A 22573-nucleotide genomic window follows, 5' to 3' on the forward strand; every position below is an offset into this window, starting at 1 on the left:
AGGCAAACAGTGGAGCAAGGACACAGCTAATGCATTAAACTTTGAAGGAAAGATACAAGATGACATTCAGCAATGCATGCTGTTTTAAGCAGTCTCCTCCCCTAAAGTCATAATCTGTTTGGAAAACAGAGGGAGAATGGGACAGCATTGCTAGTAAGAAACCAGTGAATGACCTATTTTTAAGAAGTGACTTAATAGCTATTGAAAAAAAAATTACACATATTGACTCAAAATAATTTATACATTGCCAGATTTGCTTCTTACAAAGCAGTTAGTCTTCAAAAGGAGGTAGCTCTAGCACTTTTTTTCCATGTATATTTACAGCATAATTTAAAACCAAAATAGAGGCCATTAAAATACTCTAGAACTTATGCAGCAAAATATAAGGTTTTGTTGAGCTCAGACACCCTAACTCACGCTCACTTTCCACAGACACAATTCAGAAACAAACAGCCCTGCGCCGTGACCTTACCTGGAACATGGCAATGTGCAGCTGCACTCTCTGCAGACTGGTCTTGCAAGAAGAAATACTGGTCTCAAGTCTTCGCACCAGGTCGTGCTTCTTCCACGCGGTGTCGTATGAACTCGCCAGCACTGTCGCCCTGTTCATCACCAACTGGGAGAACTTCCCAACCTGGATATTGTGCTCCACAGCTTTCTTGCACAGGTCATCCACAGAAACTTTGCTTTCTGCTCCAAAGTCTTTAGCCTCTACCTGAGCAATGATATCGACACCCAAAGCGCTGATGAAACTGCACAAAGTCAGTCCCAAAGCTTGATTTGGAAGGCCAATTAAAAGCTGCCTCACAAAGTCTGCTGTAAAAGCCTTAATTGGTTTGGCCATTTGATCTTCACTAAAACAAGAGTTCCTGTAAAGGGCTTTCACATTGACAATTTGAACAGGTCCATTTACTGCATTCTGGTCTTCAAGCGAACTGATTCCTTTTAAAGGAAAGAAATAGTATTTTTGTTATAAAAAATATTTGAAGCACCTAGAAAAATATTACTCACTTATAAACACAGGTTACAGGAATTATTTTGAATTTCTGCATCCTTGACATATATGAAGGGTTAAGTTACAGTAAAAGTGCCCATTTTATGTTCTTCTGAACAGGATGAGAAGTGGATAAAGCCATACTGAATATCTGGTAACATTTATTTACCTGACAGTGTTTTAGAAAAGGTACCACAGAGCCTGAAAAATTCCTTAATTGTTTGCAGTCTCTTCAGGAAGAAAATTTCCTCTAGAACTTGCCGATTGTTGTCATCATCAAAGAAGTTCACTTGGGTGCTGCGGGCTTCCCTAATTATGTCAATCTTACGCCAAGCAAGAGGTATCTCCATCTTGTTTAGCTGAGCAATAGAAAGGAAATAAATTAGGTTTGCTTTTACAAAAGGTTCCTATTTTGACTCAAGGAGTACTCTAAAAAGAACAGATCCATACCTTTTCAATCAATAAACCAAATGCAGTTTCCACTTGAGCAAACATTCCATCAAAAGCTACCAAAAGCATCTGACCAGCTGACATTTTGGGAGTTTCATCAACTGAACCATTTCTCGGCTGAATCAGTTCACCATACTGAGCATGAAGTACTCTTAAAAGAAAAAAAAAATAAAAAGAAAGTTTACATGGCTTTGCTTAGTCCCCAATAAACAGGATTTTTTTTTAAAGATGATTGATCCCACAGATCAAACAGACTGGAATTAAGATGCATCTGCACAAGGTGAAATTTTTGCAGGCTTTTCCCACCCTCCCTGCCCTGTTTCCACATGAATCCCAATGCTGGTCTCAAGAACAGCTAAGGATACCATATAAGACAAGACCATATTAGAGGACCACCTACAAAGCTATAATAATAGCTATAAAATACAGGTAGAAGATACAGACTGTATTTCCAATGAGCATGTTAAAGTTATGAATAGCTAGAGAGGCACATATCACCTTTCCTTCCTTGTAAACCAAGCACTGTTTTTATAACATGCACATATATAACTGACTGGAGTGTGGGGTAAAAGGTGGAGGTGAGGTCTCAGGGATATGGCTGAGACAGTTTCACAGCTGGGTGCTCCTAAAGGGTGGTCTCATCCCCTCCTTCCCTTCTGTCACTTTTGACCCTCAACTAACAGGCTGAGCAGGCTTGCCAATTAGTAAACCAGGAAGAAAACTAATCTAAGAGAAACAAGGTAAGTGTTTTTCAGTGGGTACAGCCTTGGCTGTACTGCTGATGGAGCCACCACAACTGGCTCAAGGAAGCTTTGGAATTGGCTCAGTTGTGTACCAAGCACTTCCCTGGAAAGGCACTGTCCCACATTACAAGATGCACAAGTCTTTTGTTGGCTGGGGTTTGGTTTGTTTGCATTTTGTTTTTTTAATCAAGTCCACCGACTCCTTATGCAAAGCTGCTCATCAAACCTCCTGACGAGAGGAGTGCCATGGTTACAAGCTCTTCCTTCCACAGGTTCCTCCACAAACTAAGAACCAGCTCCTATTTTAGCATCCTTTAACCTTAAATATAAAATCACAGCAACATATTTTGGAACAAGGTGACTACCATAAGTCAGCTTTAAGTGTAAATTGCCATAGCTCCCTGTTCTGTGATCCATGTGATAAACACACAACTCAGAGGAAAACAGTGCACTTCAGACACTGCACTTTGCTTACTGGTTCTTGGGAAAAAAAACCTATATATCAAATAATAAATTTACACAACCTAATGTTCTTCAGTCTTCATTCTCTCACACCTGAACTAAAAAAAAAAAAAAAAAAGGTGATTTACCTTGCAACATCAATGTAATGAGTATGTGTTTCTTCCTCTAGACCCATAGCAGCATTTCGTAAGTAGGCTTGAAGAGATTTCAACCAGTGTTTGCAAAGGGACTCCATCAGTTGTTTGCTCTATAAGATTATCCAATTCATGGAGCATACTTTCTAAAGTATACTCTCCTTTCATTAGGCACCTGAGTGCTTCAGGAAAAATGATCTGTCGGAAGTTTGAGTTCAGTTCCTGTTGGGGAATAAATATGAAAACATAAGAAATTTTCCTCCCTCAGAAGTATCATATGCAACATTTTTGTCATTTTAGTATTACAGCACCCTGCAGCAGGCATTATCTAAATATCACATGATCCTGGTCCGCCAAGAGTCAGAAGTCTGCTTTTTAACTTTAAAGAAAACAGGAATACATTAGACCCTGTACAAACCCAAAGGCTTGACATTTGTAGCAATGTAGCAACAACTATCTCCACAGCACCAGCTTGCAGTACCTTACAGCAATCCTCAGCAGAAGCTTGGTGGCACATAGATCATTTTGTAAATCAATTTCAGCAAACTATGCAGCTTTTCTTTTCATTACATAACTATGAGTGAATTAAATTATTTACTGAATTTATGATTTGCTAAACTCATTGGAGTAGGCAAGGGAAAAGAATCAGAAGTTTGCCAGGTAGTGATAATTTTGCTGGGGTCCTACTAACACCACAGGAATCAATGCAGGGAAGGAAAACAGTACTTCAACATGACATAGAGCAATTTCCCCAAGTACAATGGACCAGAGGGATAAAAGCAGATAGAGAAAGAACCAACACGCTCTGCCTCCAAAATGAGACAAATACAACAACTGGTTATCTTGACTGCTCAGGGAGCTGCACCTTAGATAGAGCTCAGATGAGGGACAGCATGTGTGGGTGAAAGATCTCCACTGCAATGCAGTGAAACTGCCATGCACGTTTCTGAAACAGTTCTGAAATGTCACTACTTCGAAGACAGAAGGAACAAAGTGATGAAAATCCCAATGCACTTACACAGCTTGGTAGGAGAATACTTTTCAAATACAACACAGTGGAACCAAAAGCCTTAAAAAGCTATTTACATCAGCCACAGTTTATAAGTCACATCAATCTTCAGCAGATATTTTACTCAAGCTGCCGTGATGGTTTTTTTTTGTTTGTTTCATTAACATGGAAACATTGCTAAACACAAAATTAAAAATGCCTTTTTCTCCTTCCCAATCTTGGCGATAGGGGGCTGTACAACAGGTTTTCAGAATTTGTTTGAAACTACTTGTTTCAGGCGAAAATAATCATAAATATTCTGAGTTGGAAGGGACCCACAAGGATCACCAAGTCCAACTCTTAAGTGAAAGGCCCATACAGGGTTCAAACCCACAACCCTGGTGTTATTAGCACCACGCTCTAATCAACTGAGCTAATCTCAGGGTTACAGTAGGTTTAACAGGAGCAGAAAACAGAAAAAAACGCCATTTGAACAGTTTGGGAGTTGTTCTGGACTGCCAGCAACAGAGCAAAAGAATGAAAGCATGACATGAAGCTAGTGTGTCTATAAATCTGATACCAACTGCTTCCTCATGGTTACTTCTTTGACAGCAGTTTTTACAATATATCATGTATAGATCAAAACAGTTTCTTTCAAACAAATAAAAATGTAAACAGCAGAAGCAAATGCCTGTTCAGCTCAGCCAAATACAGCAATCAAGAGTAAGATTTAAGAAAAAAAAAACTCAGCAGCATCATAAACATTTAGCCCTTTAAGGAAGAATCTATTAAAAATGCCTTAGCTGAAGTCTTGAATGTTGGGGGAAAAGATAACATAAAAGTATCACCTGAAGTGAGATATAGACTCCATTTGCCAAGTGAACAGCTTCTGATGCTTCAATGGGGTTTGGAATGTCCAAGTCCTGAGGTACAAGATGACACTGCTTCAGCAACTGCACAAGGCATGTAACATTCCCACTCATGCTGCAAAGCTCCTCCAAGAACCAGGCTCCGTCTCTTGAAGTCAAATCAACCAGCTGCTCTCCAGCACTCGATGCTGCACCTCCATCATCAGATTTCGCCTAGATGAATCACGACACTAGACAACGTGCCTGCTGTTGCATTCTTCACATAATTACATCACCTGAATATTCCTTGTCTCACACAAGCTCACCAGGTTTCACAAGAGGGAACTCACCTTGTGAGCGCACACAGAGCGGAGATGATAACGCTGGCCAGGCTCAGCGAGCCCTCCTCTCCGTTTTCGTGAAGGAAAACTTTGATGCACCGTTCGATTTCTTTGAGCTGCTCTTCACAAACAGGCACAGTGACTGCCTCCTGCTTCAAACGCTCCACCTGCCGGATCAGCCTGTTGTTGATATCAGCTGCATAGCGCTGCAGGGTCATTTCCGTGGCAGTTATGAACTGGCACATGCTCGGAGGGGGTTGGGGAGCATACTGCATTTCATACCTGCAAAGCCAAAGTAAAATGACAAAATTTTCTTTTCTCAAGTACTAGCTAACTGCATTCTTCCTCTGTAGATGGGAAAAATACTCTGTGTTAAGAAAAATACTCTCCTTGCAAAAGTATTTATTTTAATTAGAAAATTAGGATAATAGCTTGAAAAGTTTTTTGAACAACGCACTGTTCTGTCAACTTACTTCCTAAAGATATCCTGACAACGCTCTATTGTCATGTTACAAATGAGTTCTTCCATCCAGGTTTTCCACTGCTCTATTCGGTGCTTCTGAAACACAGCTTTTGGATACTGCAGAGCAACTGTTGCATAGTTGTGCAATTGTTCCAGACACCCACGTAACACGGATCTTCTCTGCTGGAGAAGAGCACCGACTTCTCCTTCCAGTTGTTCACACTGACTGATTAGATGTGCCTGGCCTGCATTTTGCAGAAATGCTGTTGCTGGGACATAACTTGGAGGACCTTTTAAGAAAGATGGTTATAAATTAAGATGCATCTCTGGAGCACACACATTTTATAGCATACAAACACTGAGCTCTAACACCTTTTCAAAAATATTCTTTTACTTGTGATAAAGGAAGCATGGAGAATTCATACTGAGAATTTTGAGCACAAGGTAAGAGAATCATCTCATGCCCAGAGTGAAGACCAGCAAAGACAGACAAGTTCCTTCAGACTAGGGACTTGAACTCTAGTTGTTTTCAAACCATTAAAAACACGCTCACAAATACGGTTTTATACCTAGATCCATTTGTGTGCTAATTTCTTGAAGGAGACTTGCAAGTTGGGTTGCCTCTAAGTTACTGAAAGCAGTTTGGTAATGTGTTATCCACTGCTCAAACTCATTCAGCTTCACTTGGATTGCTTCCTGGACAGCTCTTTGTTGAGACTGCAACTGTGTGTGCTCAGAATACCTGAAATTATTGAAGCCACAGAATCAAGTAATTACTACAAGAAAAAAAACACTTAATGCTATAGAAAACATAACCATATCAAACAATACAACTACTGGGTTGACCAGAAAATGAATATATTCTCACCAATTACATAAAAGTAATGTTACATTAATAACTGTTTCCCTACAATATAATTAATGCATGTGCGTATTCATGCAATTCTGGAATCCTTCATCAATTTCAAATAGCCTTCAAAAACAACTTAGATGAAAAGATGTTTGTGCTATTGCAGTAGCTGCCTTATGTGGATTATTCTGATAGAACACCACATTCAGCACATTCTTTCTCTTGCCTTGAGGGTCAGCTTGGACTAGCACAGGTTATATTGATGGAGTATGAGGTGCAGGACACACATGAGATTATTGAGAAGGAAAATGGTTTCACTAGTTCTTCTCACAATAAGCAGGTCACTCCTTGCACAGAACAGCTTTTACCCAGCTATTCACCTTTCTCATATATACACATTTCTAACATGTAACCCATAAGTACATTACTAAAACACCAACTGCATTGAACTGTGAGACTCCTGCCAGAATTCCTGGCTCCTCTGTACCTGTGCTGAAGTGTGTGGGAGGGATGATCCACTCCTTCTGCACCTTCCAGAAATTCTATTTCTTCCAGTAGTTTTCCTTGCAACTTTTCTACATCTGTCAACTGCTCTTGCAGGTTCAGATACTCTTCTAAGCTACTGTCCAATTTTGGCAGCACAGCAAGCATTTCATCCCTATTCTTAAACCAGTTAACCTGTAAACAAAACACAGATGTTACAGAACTGCACTTAAATCAAGCAGGTAAGAGAAAGTAAGATATGGCAGAACTTAATCCTTCTGCGAATGCTGTTCATCTAGGACTGCTTCCAGTGCTCCAAATGCTAAATCTTCACAGACATTCTTTATTTAGACTGCTCTCTAAACCTCTGTTTTTATTCCTCTAGCCCAGATGCAGCCAAAACATCAAAACATGTTTTACTATTAAGCATGTTGAAATTGAAAATTAAATACTTGCAAGTTTAATATAAGCACTTCCCTTAATGGAAACTCAATTTAGCTCAATAAAATTTGTGAACTATTTCTAATAAATTAATCTAATCTAATAAATATCTCCCACCATCCCCCAAATGCAAGTAAATGAAATTAAAGCACAGGCCTAGTTTGGTTTTAAAACAGAAAATTAGTGTAGTAAATGCACCTTTATCTCCGCCACCCTTGAAGAGAAGAGACTGCGTGTAATATCTCTTTCCATTTCCCTTTTGCTCTGTTTGTTTTCAGCCTGCTGGCCACCACCACCATAGACAGCTCCAGCAAATCCTGCTTCACCTCCAGCTGTCCAGTCCACCAGTGGATCATAAACAAAAGCTTCAAGCAATGTGAGCAAAGTCTCTCTCCCACGGCGCATGATATGAAGGACCTGCGTCACATTTAAACAGACTCACTCTGATTCTGCAATTATCCTCATAGAACAGTGGAAATTTAGATGCAAAATACTGTACTTGAGTAGGTACAGAAATCTGTAACATATCCTTAACCACTACAGAGACAGGAAGAACACCACAGCATGCACAAATGCAGCTAAGCCTGTAGGAATGTCACCAAAACTCAAGATTGCATTCTAACCTTCCACACAAACTCTATACATCAGCTACAGACACTTGAAGAAGAAAACTCTCCCTTATTCAGAGCATTTTTCTTTTTCAAAATATATCTCATTATAAAGGATGAGTCTCAAAGAGGGTAAGCAAAACATCACAAAGAAAAGATGCAGGAAAAATATAACATTTTATATCTAGAGCTAGAAGTTTCCGCTTGTGACATGCAAGTATCTGACATTCTCATGTTTCTTAAATACCTATCATAGGATATATCTAAAATAAGTCCAATAAAAATCACAGCAGAAAAGGTGAAGGCTTTATAAACCAGCAGCAGAATGTTTATTAGAAAAGTTTTAACACAGTATTTGGCAAGTGGTAGCCCTTAGTTTTCAAGTTTCCTAACGTACCTGTTCACAAGAAAGCCTGAAAACCCCTTCTACTCCTGTAACTCCAAGTGCTGTTTCAATATTGTGCGTCATCCGGAACGGAACCTTCTCCGGAACCCGAAGGCTCTTCCCTTTAAGATAAAAATTTAAGTTGTTTCTTTTAATGAGCAAGAAGGGAAACCTTTTATTTGAATAACATAGAGCATTTTTTAAATTACCTTTTTCAAAGCAAACATTATAATCTATGTGGACAACTTCTCCTGTAGTCATATCTATAAGAACATTATCCAGATGTCTGTCTCCAAGACCAATGATGTAGCCAACCATGGACATAACTGCAGTGGATCTTGCATACGACTTTAAAGAGAGTTTCAGGAAAAAATTATTTGTGGGAATCCTCTGCCAACACATTGGACTGACTACCATCTTAAAACAGTATTTTAAGTGTAAGTGTAAGACAAATCAAACCCAACTTATTCCAAGCAGTTTTCTATTTGTTGTTTGATGATATCTTACAAGAGTTTTCATGGCTTAGGTTGATAATTCTAGTACAATAATGTAGAGTTAATTAGGTCTATACCCACTTTTTAATTCCAGATGGTACAATTGCCAACATTCCTGTTACATCCAACATCAGCAGTGCTAGCTCTCCAAACTCACAAGTATCACTGCTTGCACACATCTTGGTCATTTGTTGCCCCTCATCCCATTAAAACCACAGCCTCTCAAAGGTAAAATACAGTTGTCATAACTCACCTGTGTAACTCTCCACCATTCATCTGGTGTGGTACATGATGACCAGAGCTCCTTAGCAAGGAGATTTGGGGGAGTTGCTTCCATCAGTTCTTCCAGAACAGCCCTCATGACATTCAAGGGCCAGTCACGACGTGACACGTCAAGACTAAGCCCGACTGCCTTTAAAGCAGGTCCAATTTTACTGTAGTAAAGTTCACTGGGTCTAGGCACTATTCCAGGATTCTGAGGACTCTGGTAAGAGTCCTGAGCCTAGAAGAGGTAATAAGAGTAATTTATGTATTGCAACTCATGATCACACAAAAGTATCCCAAATTCAGTTTTGGCAAGAATGAAATATGAAATCAACGTCTCTACTGAGGATGATTTATACAGCTCAAGAGAATTCTTTCAAAATTCAATAGTTAAAGTCTTTATAAAATCAAAACACATTGTTTTGGCCTAACTCTACTCTTACCAGAGTAAATCCCAAAAATATAACTGTAAATTCTGTATTTAAAATGAAATGAGGAGGAGAAAACCAGATATGGAACTAAAATAATTTTAACCAAGGATAATTCTATTCGTAGGGACCAATTCTCTTTAAATTACTATGCCATAACAGCATATTCATGTTACACACTGTAATTATACATAAAGACATATATGCAATTTCATTGACTTCTGGTGAAATCTCAAGAGATATGAACACACAGAACCATTCTGCATTATGATGAACAAAACACAATCCTTTTAAGACTACACGATTTAGAACTGCAAAGCAATCAAAACAGATGTTCCCCCTTCTGACTTGTTCTAGTTATCATAAAAACACAGTAGCTACCTTTTGTGCTTGCAAAGCAGCTTCTCGCTGTTGCCAGCGCTTGTAGAGACCAAACAAAGGTGTAGCTCCATCCACCCACTGGATCAGGCCTGACCTCGTTCCCAGAGGTGTCACAGAGTAGTGCCTTGCGTGGAACCTTGGTGTCTCTTGGCGGTTAATAGTAGCAAACATGGTGTTCACAATTGATAAGAACTGCATGATTCTTTCATCTAGATGCAAGTCTTCCAAGCCTGCAACAAATTTGTTTAAAGTTTAGTTTCTTCCAGAGGAAAAAAAAAAAAATCTTCTCCTAGAGCCCAAAATTCAGCATTTTTTAAGCTACTTTATTTCAGACTATGAATCTCTTTATGAATTATGTAGATTAAGCATGAGTTGTTAAGCCTAAATCTAAATATTTACATGGCATTTACCTACTAGAATCACCAGTTTATGCCAGCCCACTCTGTCAGAGGTACACACAATAGTTACTAACATAACAAACAGATCTTTCCCTTTCAGGGAAGGTAAAAAGTCTCTAAAGTTCTCTTTTAGGTGCTACCTTAAGCTTCTGAAAAATTGCATCCAGCTAATCCAGTCAACATGCAAGCAGGACACTGTTTCTGATGAAGGTCTTATAAAGAAGGGATTTGAAACACTCCAGACTTACAGCTTCACAAGGCAAAATTCCTTGAAAATGTTTGGTGAAATAGGAGGTAGAGAAGAGAGAGAGAGCAAATGCTTCAAACTCCTCTTTCTCCATATCATTCAGGCAGATAAAACAGAAGTTGCACCATGCAATCTTCCTGCCTTTAAGACAGTCTAATTTATAACAAGAGACAGTGCCTTGTATGAGAAAAACGCAGTTACTTACCTTTGAACAGGTAGGGATAGTTCTTCCCATCTGAACCCAGGAAAAGCAGCTTTTTAGGTTTCGTTTTGGTAGGCAGGATTGTGATGGTGCTGCCCACACTGTGAATTGTGACTGTGTCCCTGGTAGATACTTCTCCAGGAAGTGCTATTTCAGTGTTCATCATGGCAGCCAACCAAGGACTGATTTCTTCAAGCCGTAAGAGGTAACTGGCCCGTTTCTGTGCTCTCTGTTGCAAACTTAGCATAACCTATTCCAAATAAAGTTTATTCTTTTAGGTAGAGGTTCACCTCAACAGCATTAAAAAACAAAAACACCAGCAAACCAGACTTAATGGTGGTCATTTCCAGAAAGCAGAGAGATTTTTCTTAGATTCCCCTCCACCCTTTCCACTCTATTGATCCAGATACAGTTTAGAATGAAGATGACAAAAACTAAAAGACATCCTTTATACAGTAAATATACCCTGTGTAGTAATAAGGACTGAAATCACAACAAATCATGCTCCTCTAGAGGTTTGCTTCTGCATTACAAATATTTGAGCCGTGGTTAAAGACAGCAGCATTCAGCAACCTCCTGTTGATGTATCTGCACATTGTTTGTTCTGCAAAGCAGAAGGGGAAGTACAGGGAAAAGTCTAGCAAGACTTTTAAAAGCCACCAGACTGGTTCTGCATAGCTGAGTGAATATTTTGTTTCTCTTCAGACCCACAAAAAACTAAGAAAAGATCACATAACTGACAAAGTACCCCGGGAAGGGTTGATCATATGAAAGTTGCTGCATAACTGGAGGAATATGCTTAGATAACCAGAGAACTAACTTGTTAAAATTTAAATCCACTAAACTCAAATGGCACACTTTCAGAAAAATGGTATTAAAAAAAAAAAGCCCTCTGCTCCCAGAACTAACAGAATCTCAGACAGCAGAAGATGAAAGATTTGAAAAACAAAATTATTTCACTGGATAGAAATGCAATAACAGACAGTCAACAGGACTTCTGTTGAAGTAAAAATTACTGTGCTTTAGTGTCCAGGGTGCCTATGCTGAGAAGACAAAGTTTCAGGTTGCAAATTCTGATATGGCAAGAGAAGAGGAGAAGGAGAGGGTCAAGCAAAAGGTGCAGCAAGAGCAGAAAGCCTCTACATTGTGCTCTTCATCTGTGCATATAATACCTCTTTAAATGGGAGCCAGCTGCTTCCAGGTTTAGCAGGATTCAAAGGATTCTTAAGTTTCTCTAGTGCATTTTCAATTGCATCTCCATAGTTGTCCTGAAACCACTTCTCATGAGGAGTTTCTGCAGGAGCTGCAGTGATGCTCCGCACGTGCTCCAAAGCAAACACGATGGGCTTCATTAGAGCTGTGTGCTTCTCACGCATGATGGCGATTTTCTCCTCTCTGTTATAAAAAAACCCACACCAAAATTTCTTCTTAATGCCATAAAACCAAGTTACCTCATCATCACAGCATTAAAATAACGACAAATGAGATATTGAAGAATTCACGAAAATCATTACATCTCTAAAATAAGTCTTCAAGGATGATCATATTAAGAGTATTTCATTCCACATTGAATGCAGTGCTCCTCTGAACCACATTTTTTTTTCTTTTCTTTTTTTCCATTTTTTTTTAAACGAAACATTTGATCTGAGTTCATCATTGGAAACGCTGATGAGAAGCTCTGAGCAGAAACCACTCTAAACAACTGATTGCCTTTAAGAAAAGAGTTCTTTACTACTACTTCTTGAGAATGTACCACACTATAAAAGAAGGGGAAGAGAGATTTAGATCATTTTGTTCTCCCACTTCATGTTAGACCTGACAAAAGGGTTCAAGAGGCATTCTTAACCTTAGCCAGGCTGCCCAGTGAATAGATCACCTCTTCCACTAATCCATTCACAGGAGAACCCAGGTGAGGGAGAAAAAAATACTTGCTCAACACTGAAAACTAAAAGCAGAATAAAACATTCTGTTTACTCCGAACATCTGTATTTACAGTAACCTCTAAATAGATTATACCCTTCAACACGCTTGTCCTCATTTCATCTGACTTGGAAATCAAGAACTACAGGATCTCATAATCCCCAGCTTCATAAGCATTAGGTTTAACACATTATTACTAAAGAAATCCCAACATGGATTTACAGGTAGACTGTTGCTGTTTCTCATTGGATTAGAGTACAAGCTGTAACATCAAAATGTTGTGAAATAAGGCTGCAAGCTTACAAAGCAGCAGCTGGGAAAGTATGAACTCAGGAGCAATACCACTGCTGGTTGGTTGGACTGTATGCTTCCCAAAAACAAACAGTTGTTATGCTGTCATCTGAATTACTGACAAAGACATACTTCCGGAGAGTGTTGTTGTTTTGGACCCTCTTGACTTCATCTTCCAGTTGCTGAATCCGTCTGAGGACATACATGTGCTGCTGCAGTAAAACTCCCAACCAAAGTTCATCCCAAAGAACTGTAACTCTGCGCAGCTCAGCCACCAGCATCTGAACCTGCATAAAGCAAGATTCTCTTATTTTAAAAGAGGTAGTATTCAGAATTATTTTCGTAGATGAACGAGTTGAAAAAAGATGACAGCCTAAAGCAAAGAAACACCAAACTTTCAGTAGCCCAACCCCCAAGATATACAAATTCCATATTTTGTTGTTCAAGTGCTCAAGTAGTGTTCATTTGGATTATTTACCTGCAATACCATCGTTGGATTTGCAGCAGAGAGTTTCTCCACAATTTTGCTGTAGCAATCTTGCATCATTGCTTGATCTTCATTTAATCCAGTTTTTGTATCGTCTTTACTACTTTCTTGGGAAGCTGGGGTGCTCCCTCCATCACATTCACCACCCAACAGTTCTTCTCCTTGAATATTACCAAGCAAAGTAGGGATGGCAGAAGGCAGCTTGTTCCCTAAATTAAAAACAGATGTTAAAAGTATTACCTAAACTAAAATATATCACTCCATACTTCATTTAGCATCAGGTCCCCATATTACACATGAAGTACTGGTGAAGTATATGAAAAATATGCAAAATTGAAAGTCTTATTTGTCATGCTGGTAAACTGGATAAAAGGTATCAGTGAGGTTCTATAATAAAAATATTCTTAAGATACAAAGTACCAGAGCTACTGAGGGAAAAAAAAACAAACAAACTCTCAGTATCATTTTATCCAGTAAATAAAAATGTATTAGCTCAAGTTTATTCAAATGCTTATTTTTATCTCCATACCTGAAGTCTGGGATTCACTGCTAAGTGAAATGGTTCCCACTATTGCAGGATAGAGTATGAGATGAGGAGAATCTTGAGCCACTCGACACAGTAAGTTGCAAATACTTTGACGAACGTACACTTCTGGGTGATTCAGGCGGGAGAAAAGCTGGGGTATAATACCTGCACGAGGAGGAAAGGAAAGTGTGCTGACAAATGAGGCAGAATTTTATTTCAGTTTTAAAAGCATGCCTTCTTCTGAATTGTGAGAAAAAAATAAAGTACAAATTTCCAAAAGAAAGTGCAATTTTACAATAGTTGGCCTCCTCTCCTGCTGCCTTCCACACTAAGTCCATAACCTTTTGAGGGAAAGTCCCTGAACAACCAGAACCAGCAGCGTAGTAACAAACAACTACTTTTGAGACATCTGGCTTTAGTCACACATCTTTCTCAACTGTAGCTAGAAAAAAACCCACCCCATTTGTTTAAGGTGGTAACACAATGTAATAGTTCATAAACTACATCTCCTTTTTCCTTCTCAGGTCTTCAGATAGGGAAAGGAGGGGATCAGAATCTGTGCTACTTAACTACTCTAAGATCAGAATGTATGGCAGACCTGAATATCTTTACTACATTATTTAGTAAAAGACAGGCTCTCTGTCTATGATGCTTACATAAAAATTTTATCAAAGTGCAACAAACAGCTTTCTACATTTAAAGAAAATGCATCAAAATAAATTTTAACAACTAGACACCATCTATTTACCTCTCCAAGGAGCAGTAGGTGTTGTTTCTAGCCCATGCTCTAGATACTGTCTAAGTTCCCCAGCATGTTTCACAAGCAACCGTAACAGTCTTAGGGTTGCCATTACAATAACATCATCAGTGCTTTGCTCAGAGGTGTTTCTTAAGTGCAGTCTGGGATCTTCTTCATCAAGTGGAACCTTGAAACAAAGAAATACTCTCTAAGTTAAGTATATAGCTCATACCAGGATTTAGCAAAGTTTGTAACTGGATTTCCTTATCAGCACGAACACTAACCTGACCAGCATTGAGCTTGAGGAAAGTAAAATATGCACTGCAGGAGAGCTTATAGAGACTGAAGATTCTGTCTACAACTTTCCTCCACACTTTAATTAATCCTTCTGTTGCGTTTTCATCTAGATCTGAAAGCCAGGGACAACTTGTTAATAACTGACGCCATATCACATCCACCATATCATCTTCCTCATTGTCCTCATTTTCAGTGATTTGTAGAGTCATGTCTTCATCCTAAATGCAAATAAAGAGAAAACAGATTTGACTAAGTCATCCAACAATTTCTACAAGCAATGTTAGTTCCAAATCCAGTTTTTGTCTATGCAGCTCATGGAACTGCATTAGTTGATCACATTACCATAGTTCATGCAACAGATGTGTTACCACTTACCTAACAGATAGTTTCTTGTACTCTCTGAATTTTAACTTTTAGACACTTAGAAGAGTTCACATGAACCACAAAAATAAAGAAAAATAAGGTTTACACTGAAGCTGAACATTTTTTAAGCAAGTAAATTTACACTCACTTGAATTCCAGCTGGACGACACACTGCCTGCCCAAGAATCCCATAGATTTTCTCTTTATCTTCCTCTGCAATGTTGTCTGGAAGCAAGTTCTGAACCTCAGATTTTTCCCGGGGCAGCAGACGAACACCTTCTCCCTGACTGTAACATTTAATGAGTTACTGATCCCTGTTACATGGCTATTTGTAGAGATACTGAAACCATTAAGACTATATATATAAAACTCCTTGAAGGAAGAATCATCTTTATCTCAGAATTAAGAGCTTCTTTTTACAGAGGGCAAGTAATCAAGAGAATAGTCATTTCTCTGCTCAAATGCAACTTCAGGCCACAAACAACAGTAATCATAAATACAAAGCTCGGGTTTATCTTAAGAAAACTAATTGTGCTGCATAAATTTAAGCATTAGGATGAATTTACCTGGCATTATCAACTACTTTCCGGCCCCATCTGTAAGCCCAGCTAGCCAGGGCTGCCCAAGACTTGGCTACTTCAGGTGCCTGTACTGAAGACAAGTGATACAGCTGGCCCAAGATGAAGTCTGGTTCTCCAACTCCAATGTTTACTGTGATAGGAGAAATAGAGCAATGTATGTTATGGTGTAAAACCTACTTCTAATTCCCTTAACACAGAAAATAACATCAACACATCATGAGCACATAATATTTTTTTCAGTACAATTAGTATCCAAGGGTGTAAAATCTTACAAAATGAAATTATTTTTCAGTTCAGACACTGCTGCTAAATGAAGCAGTCTTCATTTGTTAGCCACCATTGCTTATACTCTACAATAGCTTCCTTTTTTACAGGAAGATGGAAATGAGGCAAGAAACTCATGATCTCCAAAAGAACATAACACTTCAGAGAGCAAGTAGAATTCTATGAAGTACCCAGGGCAGTGCAGTTGTGTTTATTTGTATATATCTAAGTTATTTATGAAATCCATGCTTAAAGAAAGACAAGAGTTTATCTTAACATTTAAGAAAAAAGTCTGCTGAAAAATGGGAATGAGAGTACATTTGCAGCAACAGCAGAAGTGCTCAGATTAAGCACAGATTAAAAAGCATGAGAAAACCAAAGTACTTTTCACACTTATCAGGGCCTTCAAAACATAAATCCTATCCAAGCTTAATCTAAGAGATCTCATTCAATCTTTAGCATACAAATAAGATGAAAACAAACATATATGGGACAAAAATTTATATCCTCATACAAAATAAGTAAGTGCATACCAGTTTCTTCTTAAGGCCATCATCATTTCAATGAGAAAAACGTTATAGAAATATGACAGAAATTTTAAGGTGTTTGGGTTTTTTAACTGTATACAGTTACCTATTGCAGAGAACACAAACTGTTTATATCTGTATTACGAAAACAAATACGAGTGATGAAGCACTTAGTCCTTATCAATATAACTGGTGCTATCCCTCAGTGGAATCACCAGTAACTAATTTAAAAAACAAGAAGAAGGAGGAGAAATGTACCTGTAGATTCACTTTCAATCCTAGGATATTCTTCTTCTAGCGTATTAACAGCTGGGAGATCAATCAAATTATATATGTTTTTAGACAAGGTAGACAGACCACTGTGATTCTGCTGCTGTCGAGCTCTATACACTTGTTTCAACTGTCCTGAAATCTCTTTCCATTCTGCTTGAATCCATTTAGCCAGTGTGAGAATAGATTTAGCAACTGCATATTCGGCTTTGGCAGATTTGCAGAAAGATATGGCACAAGAACTCAGCATTTCCATGGCATGTGTTGACTGACCTGCATGTCATGAAAAGCAAATCTTCAGTACTTTTAACACTATTCAAAACACTTCTGAAATTCAATGTATTCAGATACAGCTTGTAGCAATGTATTTTTACACAGAAAATTCTCTTTTGAAGTTAAAAATTACAAGAAAAGACTTTCAGACTGAGACAACAGTTAATAGTATGAAATCAGTTCCTAATGATACTGTCCTATTATGATTTCTTCAAGATCAGGGGAATCAGCCTGGTTATAAAGACAAGCACCTCCAGCCACTATAACACAAATAGCAAACACTCACCTGCTGTGTATAACAATTTTGTTTTCTCAATATCGAGTTCAGGGCCCCATTTTTCATCTATCTGACCCGGAGCAGACAACTTTTTAAAGTGCTGGACTAAGTCCTGAGCAGTGGTGGTTTTTCCCAGCTGAACCTCGCTGCACTGGGCGAGCAGTCGGGTGGCCAGGGCAATATTTCCTCGCTTCCGAGCAAATTTCGCTGCTGTTAAACCCAGTTCCATCAGATGGCTTTTAATTGGGACTGTTGGTTCTGCAGAAGGAAGCAAGACATTGCCAACAAAATTATTAAATGATTATCTGACACAGACAGATAATTTCTGCCCAATGTATTCTGTACATGGCCATCAGTGAAAAATTTCTCAGCTCTCTCATTTTTTATATTTCCTTCAGAAATTGAGATGATTTAACTTAGCCTAGAATATTCACACATCCCCTCTGAAACAAAAAATATATCCATAGATTATCTGCTGGGCAAAAGAGATTTTTTCCACCATAATCATTCTTCTTAGCTAATAAACCTACTTGTCCCCTGATAGAACTTTCCTCCCATTACCTCTTATTATACCACACATTTAAATGGCTTTTGTGACTGTTTTTAAAGACCCATTATTCATACTGTTGAAGTGTTCAAAAGTGAAAGCATCTGAAGTGCAAAGAGTTGAGCAAGCAAGGTGTTATTAGGAGAGTACAGAACTGCTAAACACTTCAGAAAACACAGTAATTGAGACCATGAGTTGTAAAGCAAGATACCCAAAGGACAAAACCTGGCTTTTAAAAAGTAATCCATCTAAATAACAGAAAAAGACATAGCTGCTGCTTTCAGCAGACAATTCAAGTTCAAATTCTGCATTTACTTTTCACAACACTGATATGAGAGCTTACATACCTTTAAGTTTTTCCATCAATTGATTCTGGTACACTGTGTACCTCAGTGCATGCATCCATGGCCTCACATCATGCTGTTTGCATGACCTCAAAGCATCATTGAAGAGAGGTACAAGACAGTCCTGAAGAGGCACAGAAGTTTCATAGTTGTCATAAGACACAACTTTACTACAATGTATTTTCACTTATTAAAAGCAAAGACCATTTTAGTGCAAAGGAAACATTTTTATTTGTATTAGTAGCCACACTTTGTCATTAACCAATAAAACCTAAATATGTTTTATGCTAGATTTGGAAAGGACAACACCAAGAATTTGCTCAAAATCAAGTTGAATTCTTTTCTGAACACTGTGATTAGTAATTAGAACTAGATCATTCATACGGGTTGGAGTCTGACAGTTTTTAATTGCTGAAGTAATTTTTTTAATTAAAATATTTTCAAGTTGCTTTAAAGTAAATTACATGTTTTGCACGACTAAGTGTTACAATGTACCTAGAGAAGAAATACCAACACTTCTCTAAAAGGCAACTACCAATAAAACTTCAAAAATACTGTAAGTGTAACTGAAAGAGCTGTCATATATTTATAACTATAAAAAAGTCCAATTGACATGTAAACTTAAAAAAAACTTGGGTCAAGGCACATTATACTTTTTAAAGTATAATTAATAACTGTCAGAACAATTAATTGTTTTCTATTCAACACTCCACAACATGACATGGAGAAAGACATGACCCCAGTTTAGCGTTTAAACACACAGATATACCTCGGATGTCAGCCTGTTGCACACAGTGTTTTCCAAAGCAGAAGAACAATACAACTGAAGAGTGCTCAACACTGGTAAAGACTGAGACACAGTGAGTGTAGAAAGTCTCAAGGGCCCAATAGCAATACGAGATGTTTGCTTTAAGTACTTAATAAGATTTCTGAAATAAAAGGATCAGAGCAGTCATTTTGGTTAACTAGACTTTAAGAGTTAAATAGTGATATCAAAATTACTGAAGAAAAACCAAATTCAACATCTTTAAAAAAATGATAAGATAATCTTGCACTCTTACACACACGTTACAATACTTTATTAATAAACTGACAAGCAGAATTACTTTATCAGCTCAAAGGACTTTATCAATTACATAAACTCCAAGCTAAACATCATCTTGTTTTTCCTCAGTAAGCTTATAACTCACAACAACTAAAACTGGCAGCAAACTACTATAGGTGCTGAAGCTTTACACAAAGTTATGTTTAACAAGCTAGAAAAGGTTTTCACAGTGTATTACATTCATTCATAGCACATTTCAACTTACTCAGATATTGACTGCCACTTTTGCTCCTGTTCTATGTGGTTTACAGCTGTTGCCAGACACACTGAACTTCTCAAAAGCTGTACTTCAACTGCTTTTTGAAGTTCTCTTGGATCAGGACTTAGCATATTAGGAAGGAGCTTCTTCATGTCTACATGGAGATTAAACAATTGAAACCAACTAGAACTGCCAAATTTTATCAAATTCCACTATCTGAGAATGCATTTTTGACAGTAAGGAAGTTTGGGAAAAAAAACTTTTAAAAATATATATTATATATATTCATGTTAGAAATCCATGACAGATTACTTCTAAACAGTCACATTAACCCCAGAAAACACACCTGCATGAACATTTAGGATGACTACTGCCAATTATTTTGAAGCCTGATTCATAAAGGTTATGGTTAGTCCACTGAACACAGCAAACTGCATTCAGAAGTTTCAGCCTGTCATTTATAGAAACAGATATATGAAGAAATATTTACTTTTGTATTTGAAGTAATATTAATTTATGCATTTATACCTATTTTTTCTTTGGATCCGCCTGCAAGCAGGTTGATATTTTCTCCTGGTAATAATTCTAGTTGTTCAGTGCATTCAGTAAGTTGTCCAGACTCAAAGCTGCTCAAAGATCTGCAATTCAATGTTTATAGTTTTATTTTCACATTTTTTACTTTACTCCAGTTGCTAAGTATATTATACAACAAACACTCAAGACTAACTTCAATTCTAGAGCGCTTACAATGAATTCTAAGCAAAAAAATCCCAATTTTCACACAGACCAATAAAAGGCACTAGTACTGCACCAAATGGATAAATTCAGTATTGAAGTGACAGGGAAGAACAGCTCTCCAGCTGTGAAGCTTTTCCTATTACCATGTAATACTCTTCTACCACAGTCTGGAAGTCAAAGGAAACCCAAAACTTTTTCCCCCGTCTATGCACAGAAAAGTTTCATGGCAGAATTTCATGAGGCCATGGTTTCAACTCCCCAGTTTACATGAAACCAAGACTGCAGAAATACTGGAGTACTTGCAGGTCATAAATTTATATTGCTTATTGGTTTATATTGCTTAACAGTCTGAAGCAGCAAATTTAATGTTTCCCCCCCGCACTGTCCTACATTGGAAAATAATTTGGGCATTACAGATTTTACAGAACTACACAAAAAATAGCACCGAAAAGTTAAGAGGTTTGATGTATCAGAATACAGAATATTCCAGTGTTTGATATTCTTGTTACTATCCACTGAAGGAGGAACTGCCTGGACTAGAAAAGAAACAAAAATTCAGCATGTGAAATCGCCCCTTTCTGCTGAGTTATTTTGATCATCATTACTGCAGTGTCTCTTAGCCTGTTCAGGGTCAGAAGAGTCAAAGTGCTGTTCATCCTCAGGAGTTCTCTACAGGATTTTTCTCATTAGATAGTACCTGACTTCCAGTAATTATCTGAATGAAAACTAAATGATGAGACCTCTGCAATGGTACCACAAGTACAGTGGGTTTAGTTTAGAAAAACACAAATGCTCAGAAATGACACATTTTCACATCCATAACAAGCACTCACCCTCCTAATGAATTAACTGCACAACTGCAATAAGAAAAAGGATCACCTCTTTCTCTGACAGAAGCACCTTGTCAGAACCACAAGATTTTATTTCACTGCTTCCTTCTATGCTTTTATTTCCAAGCCAAGAAATTTCAGCCAGAAGGATTTTACAATGTTTACCACAATAGTACAGAGATGGAAAGTAATCAAGTTGTCAAAAAAAGGACCCTTAAACCTTGAAGGACTATTCAATGTCCAATTTTTTCATGAACCAGACAAATATCAAGGGTCAGGAAATAAACGCACAAACTACAATTCTAAATTCCATTAAAAAAAGAAACAAAACAACAAACATTAAAGCAGCCAAGACTGCTCCTTCCTATATTTTTTACATTAAATTAATGAATTAAAATATTTAAGAACTGTACCACTGAAAGGCATTTTACTTCCTGCTATTATTTAAGTTGTGCAAAAGGATGCATATTCTGCTAAGAGAAGTAGAAGAGATTTGGTATATTTTTCCTTCAATGAAAGATGTTTTTCTTGAACACTAAGAAGCCTTAGCAGCCAGAAAGGCATAGTAATTATTTAGAATGGTATTACCTCTTCACTCATCTGTAAATATCATAGCCAAGTTTTCACACCCCCCAGAACACAACTTTCTTATTTGCATGCCTCTGTTTAGAAACTGACATTTTCTAAAATCCATGTACACGTTAATGTTTCAGTTTTAAATTAATGAACTCCAAGGTACTGTTGAATAAACTAATTATATCCTTACTTTATGTAGTTAAAATCTGCTTTCAGATTGATTGAGGTATTACTATTGCTTTTCTTCAACTCGTGGACCATGTTTTGCCACTCCTGAACAGCAGCCCAGTCCGCAATGGAAATGTAACATTCACATGCCTTGTTACCCAAGTAGTTTATAACTTCAGGTGAAGAGTCACTTGGCTTAGTCAGGACAGTTTTTCTAGTTTCTCCTGTGAAATGAAAAAAAATATATATAGACACACCTAAATTTACATTTTAAAATAGCAATTCTATTACTCAAATGTAATTTCTACGTCTTTGGTCAAGAAAAACAATTTTTTAAAAAAAATCAAATAGTTATACAAATGGTTACAGTATTCTTCCACTGACACTCTTTCTAAGGGGAAAAAAAGAGAACCTTTTCAAAAGGAGGTTTTGGAAAATTTTAATCCAGATCTGTAAAGAAACATCAAAACAGAAAAACAGAACAACTAAATTAGGAACAAAGAAGGTTCTTTCTCAAAGATGAAACGGAATACTGTAACCAAGTCTTAGTTAAAAACCTCTGAGTAACTAGTGTATTTATGATACAATTATGTCATAAATACTAAGGTTTAAGTTATGATGATCTAAAATACATTAGAATTAAATTA

At 37.6% G+C, this 22573-nt stretch overlaps 1 protein-coding gene across 1 annotated transcript in view; it reads right to left on the reverse strand.

Annotated features, from left to right (window-relative positions):
- The window catches only part of SMG1 (SMG1 nonsense mediated mRNA decay associated PI3K related kinase), a 64953-nt gene that overhangs the window by 7641 nt on the left and 34739 nt on the right, over positions 1-22573 (reverse strand). Inside the window, 32 exon segments of the mRNA XM_032703839.1 lie at positions 473-942; positions 1164-1353; positions 1445-1595; positions 2778-2854; positions 2856-3005; positions 4620-4837; positions 4840-4853; positions 4970-5242; positions 5434-5713; positions 5993-6165; positions 6761-6951; positions 7396-7614; positions 8203-8312; positions 8400-8538; positions 8938-9186; positions 9758-9987; positions 10608-10854; positions 11777-11999; positions 12948-13102; positions 13294-13511; positions 13832-13993; positions 14577-14754; positions 14852-15082; positions 15376-15514; positions 15794-15938; positions 16858-17142; positions 17429-17677; positions 18314-18434; positions 19080-19239; positions 19621-19768; positions 20143-20252; positions 21949-22150. Of these exon segments, the coding sequence (XP_032559730.1) occupies positions 473-942; positions 1164-1353; positions 1445-1595; positions 2778-2854; positions 2856-3005; positions 4620-4837; positions 4840-4853; positions 4970-5242; positions 5434-5713; positions 5993-6165; positions 6761-6951; positions 7396-7614; positions 8203-8312; positions 8400-8538; positions 8938-9186; positions 9758-9987; positions 10608-10854; positions 11777-11999; positions 12948-13102; positions 13294-13511; positions 13832-13993; positions 14577-14754; positions 14852-15082; positions 15376-15514; positions 15794-15938; positions 16858-17142; positions 17429-17677; positions 18314-18434; positions 19080-19239; positions 19621-19768; positions 20143-20252; positions 21949-22150 (6107 nt within the window).

Source organism: Chiroxiphia lanceolata, chromosome 16 (genome assembly GCF_009829145.1).
Source record: "Chiroxiphia lanceolata isolate bChiLan1 chromosome 16, bChiLan1.pri, whole genome shotgun sequence".
Lineage (NCBI taxonomy): Eukaryota > Metazoa > Chordata > Aves > Passeriformes > Pipridae > Chiroxiphia > Chiroxiphia lanceolata.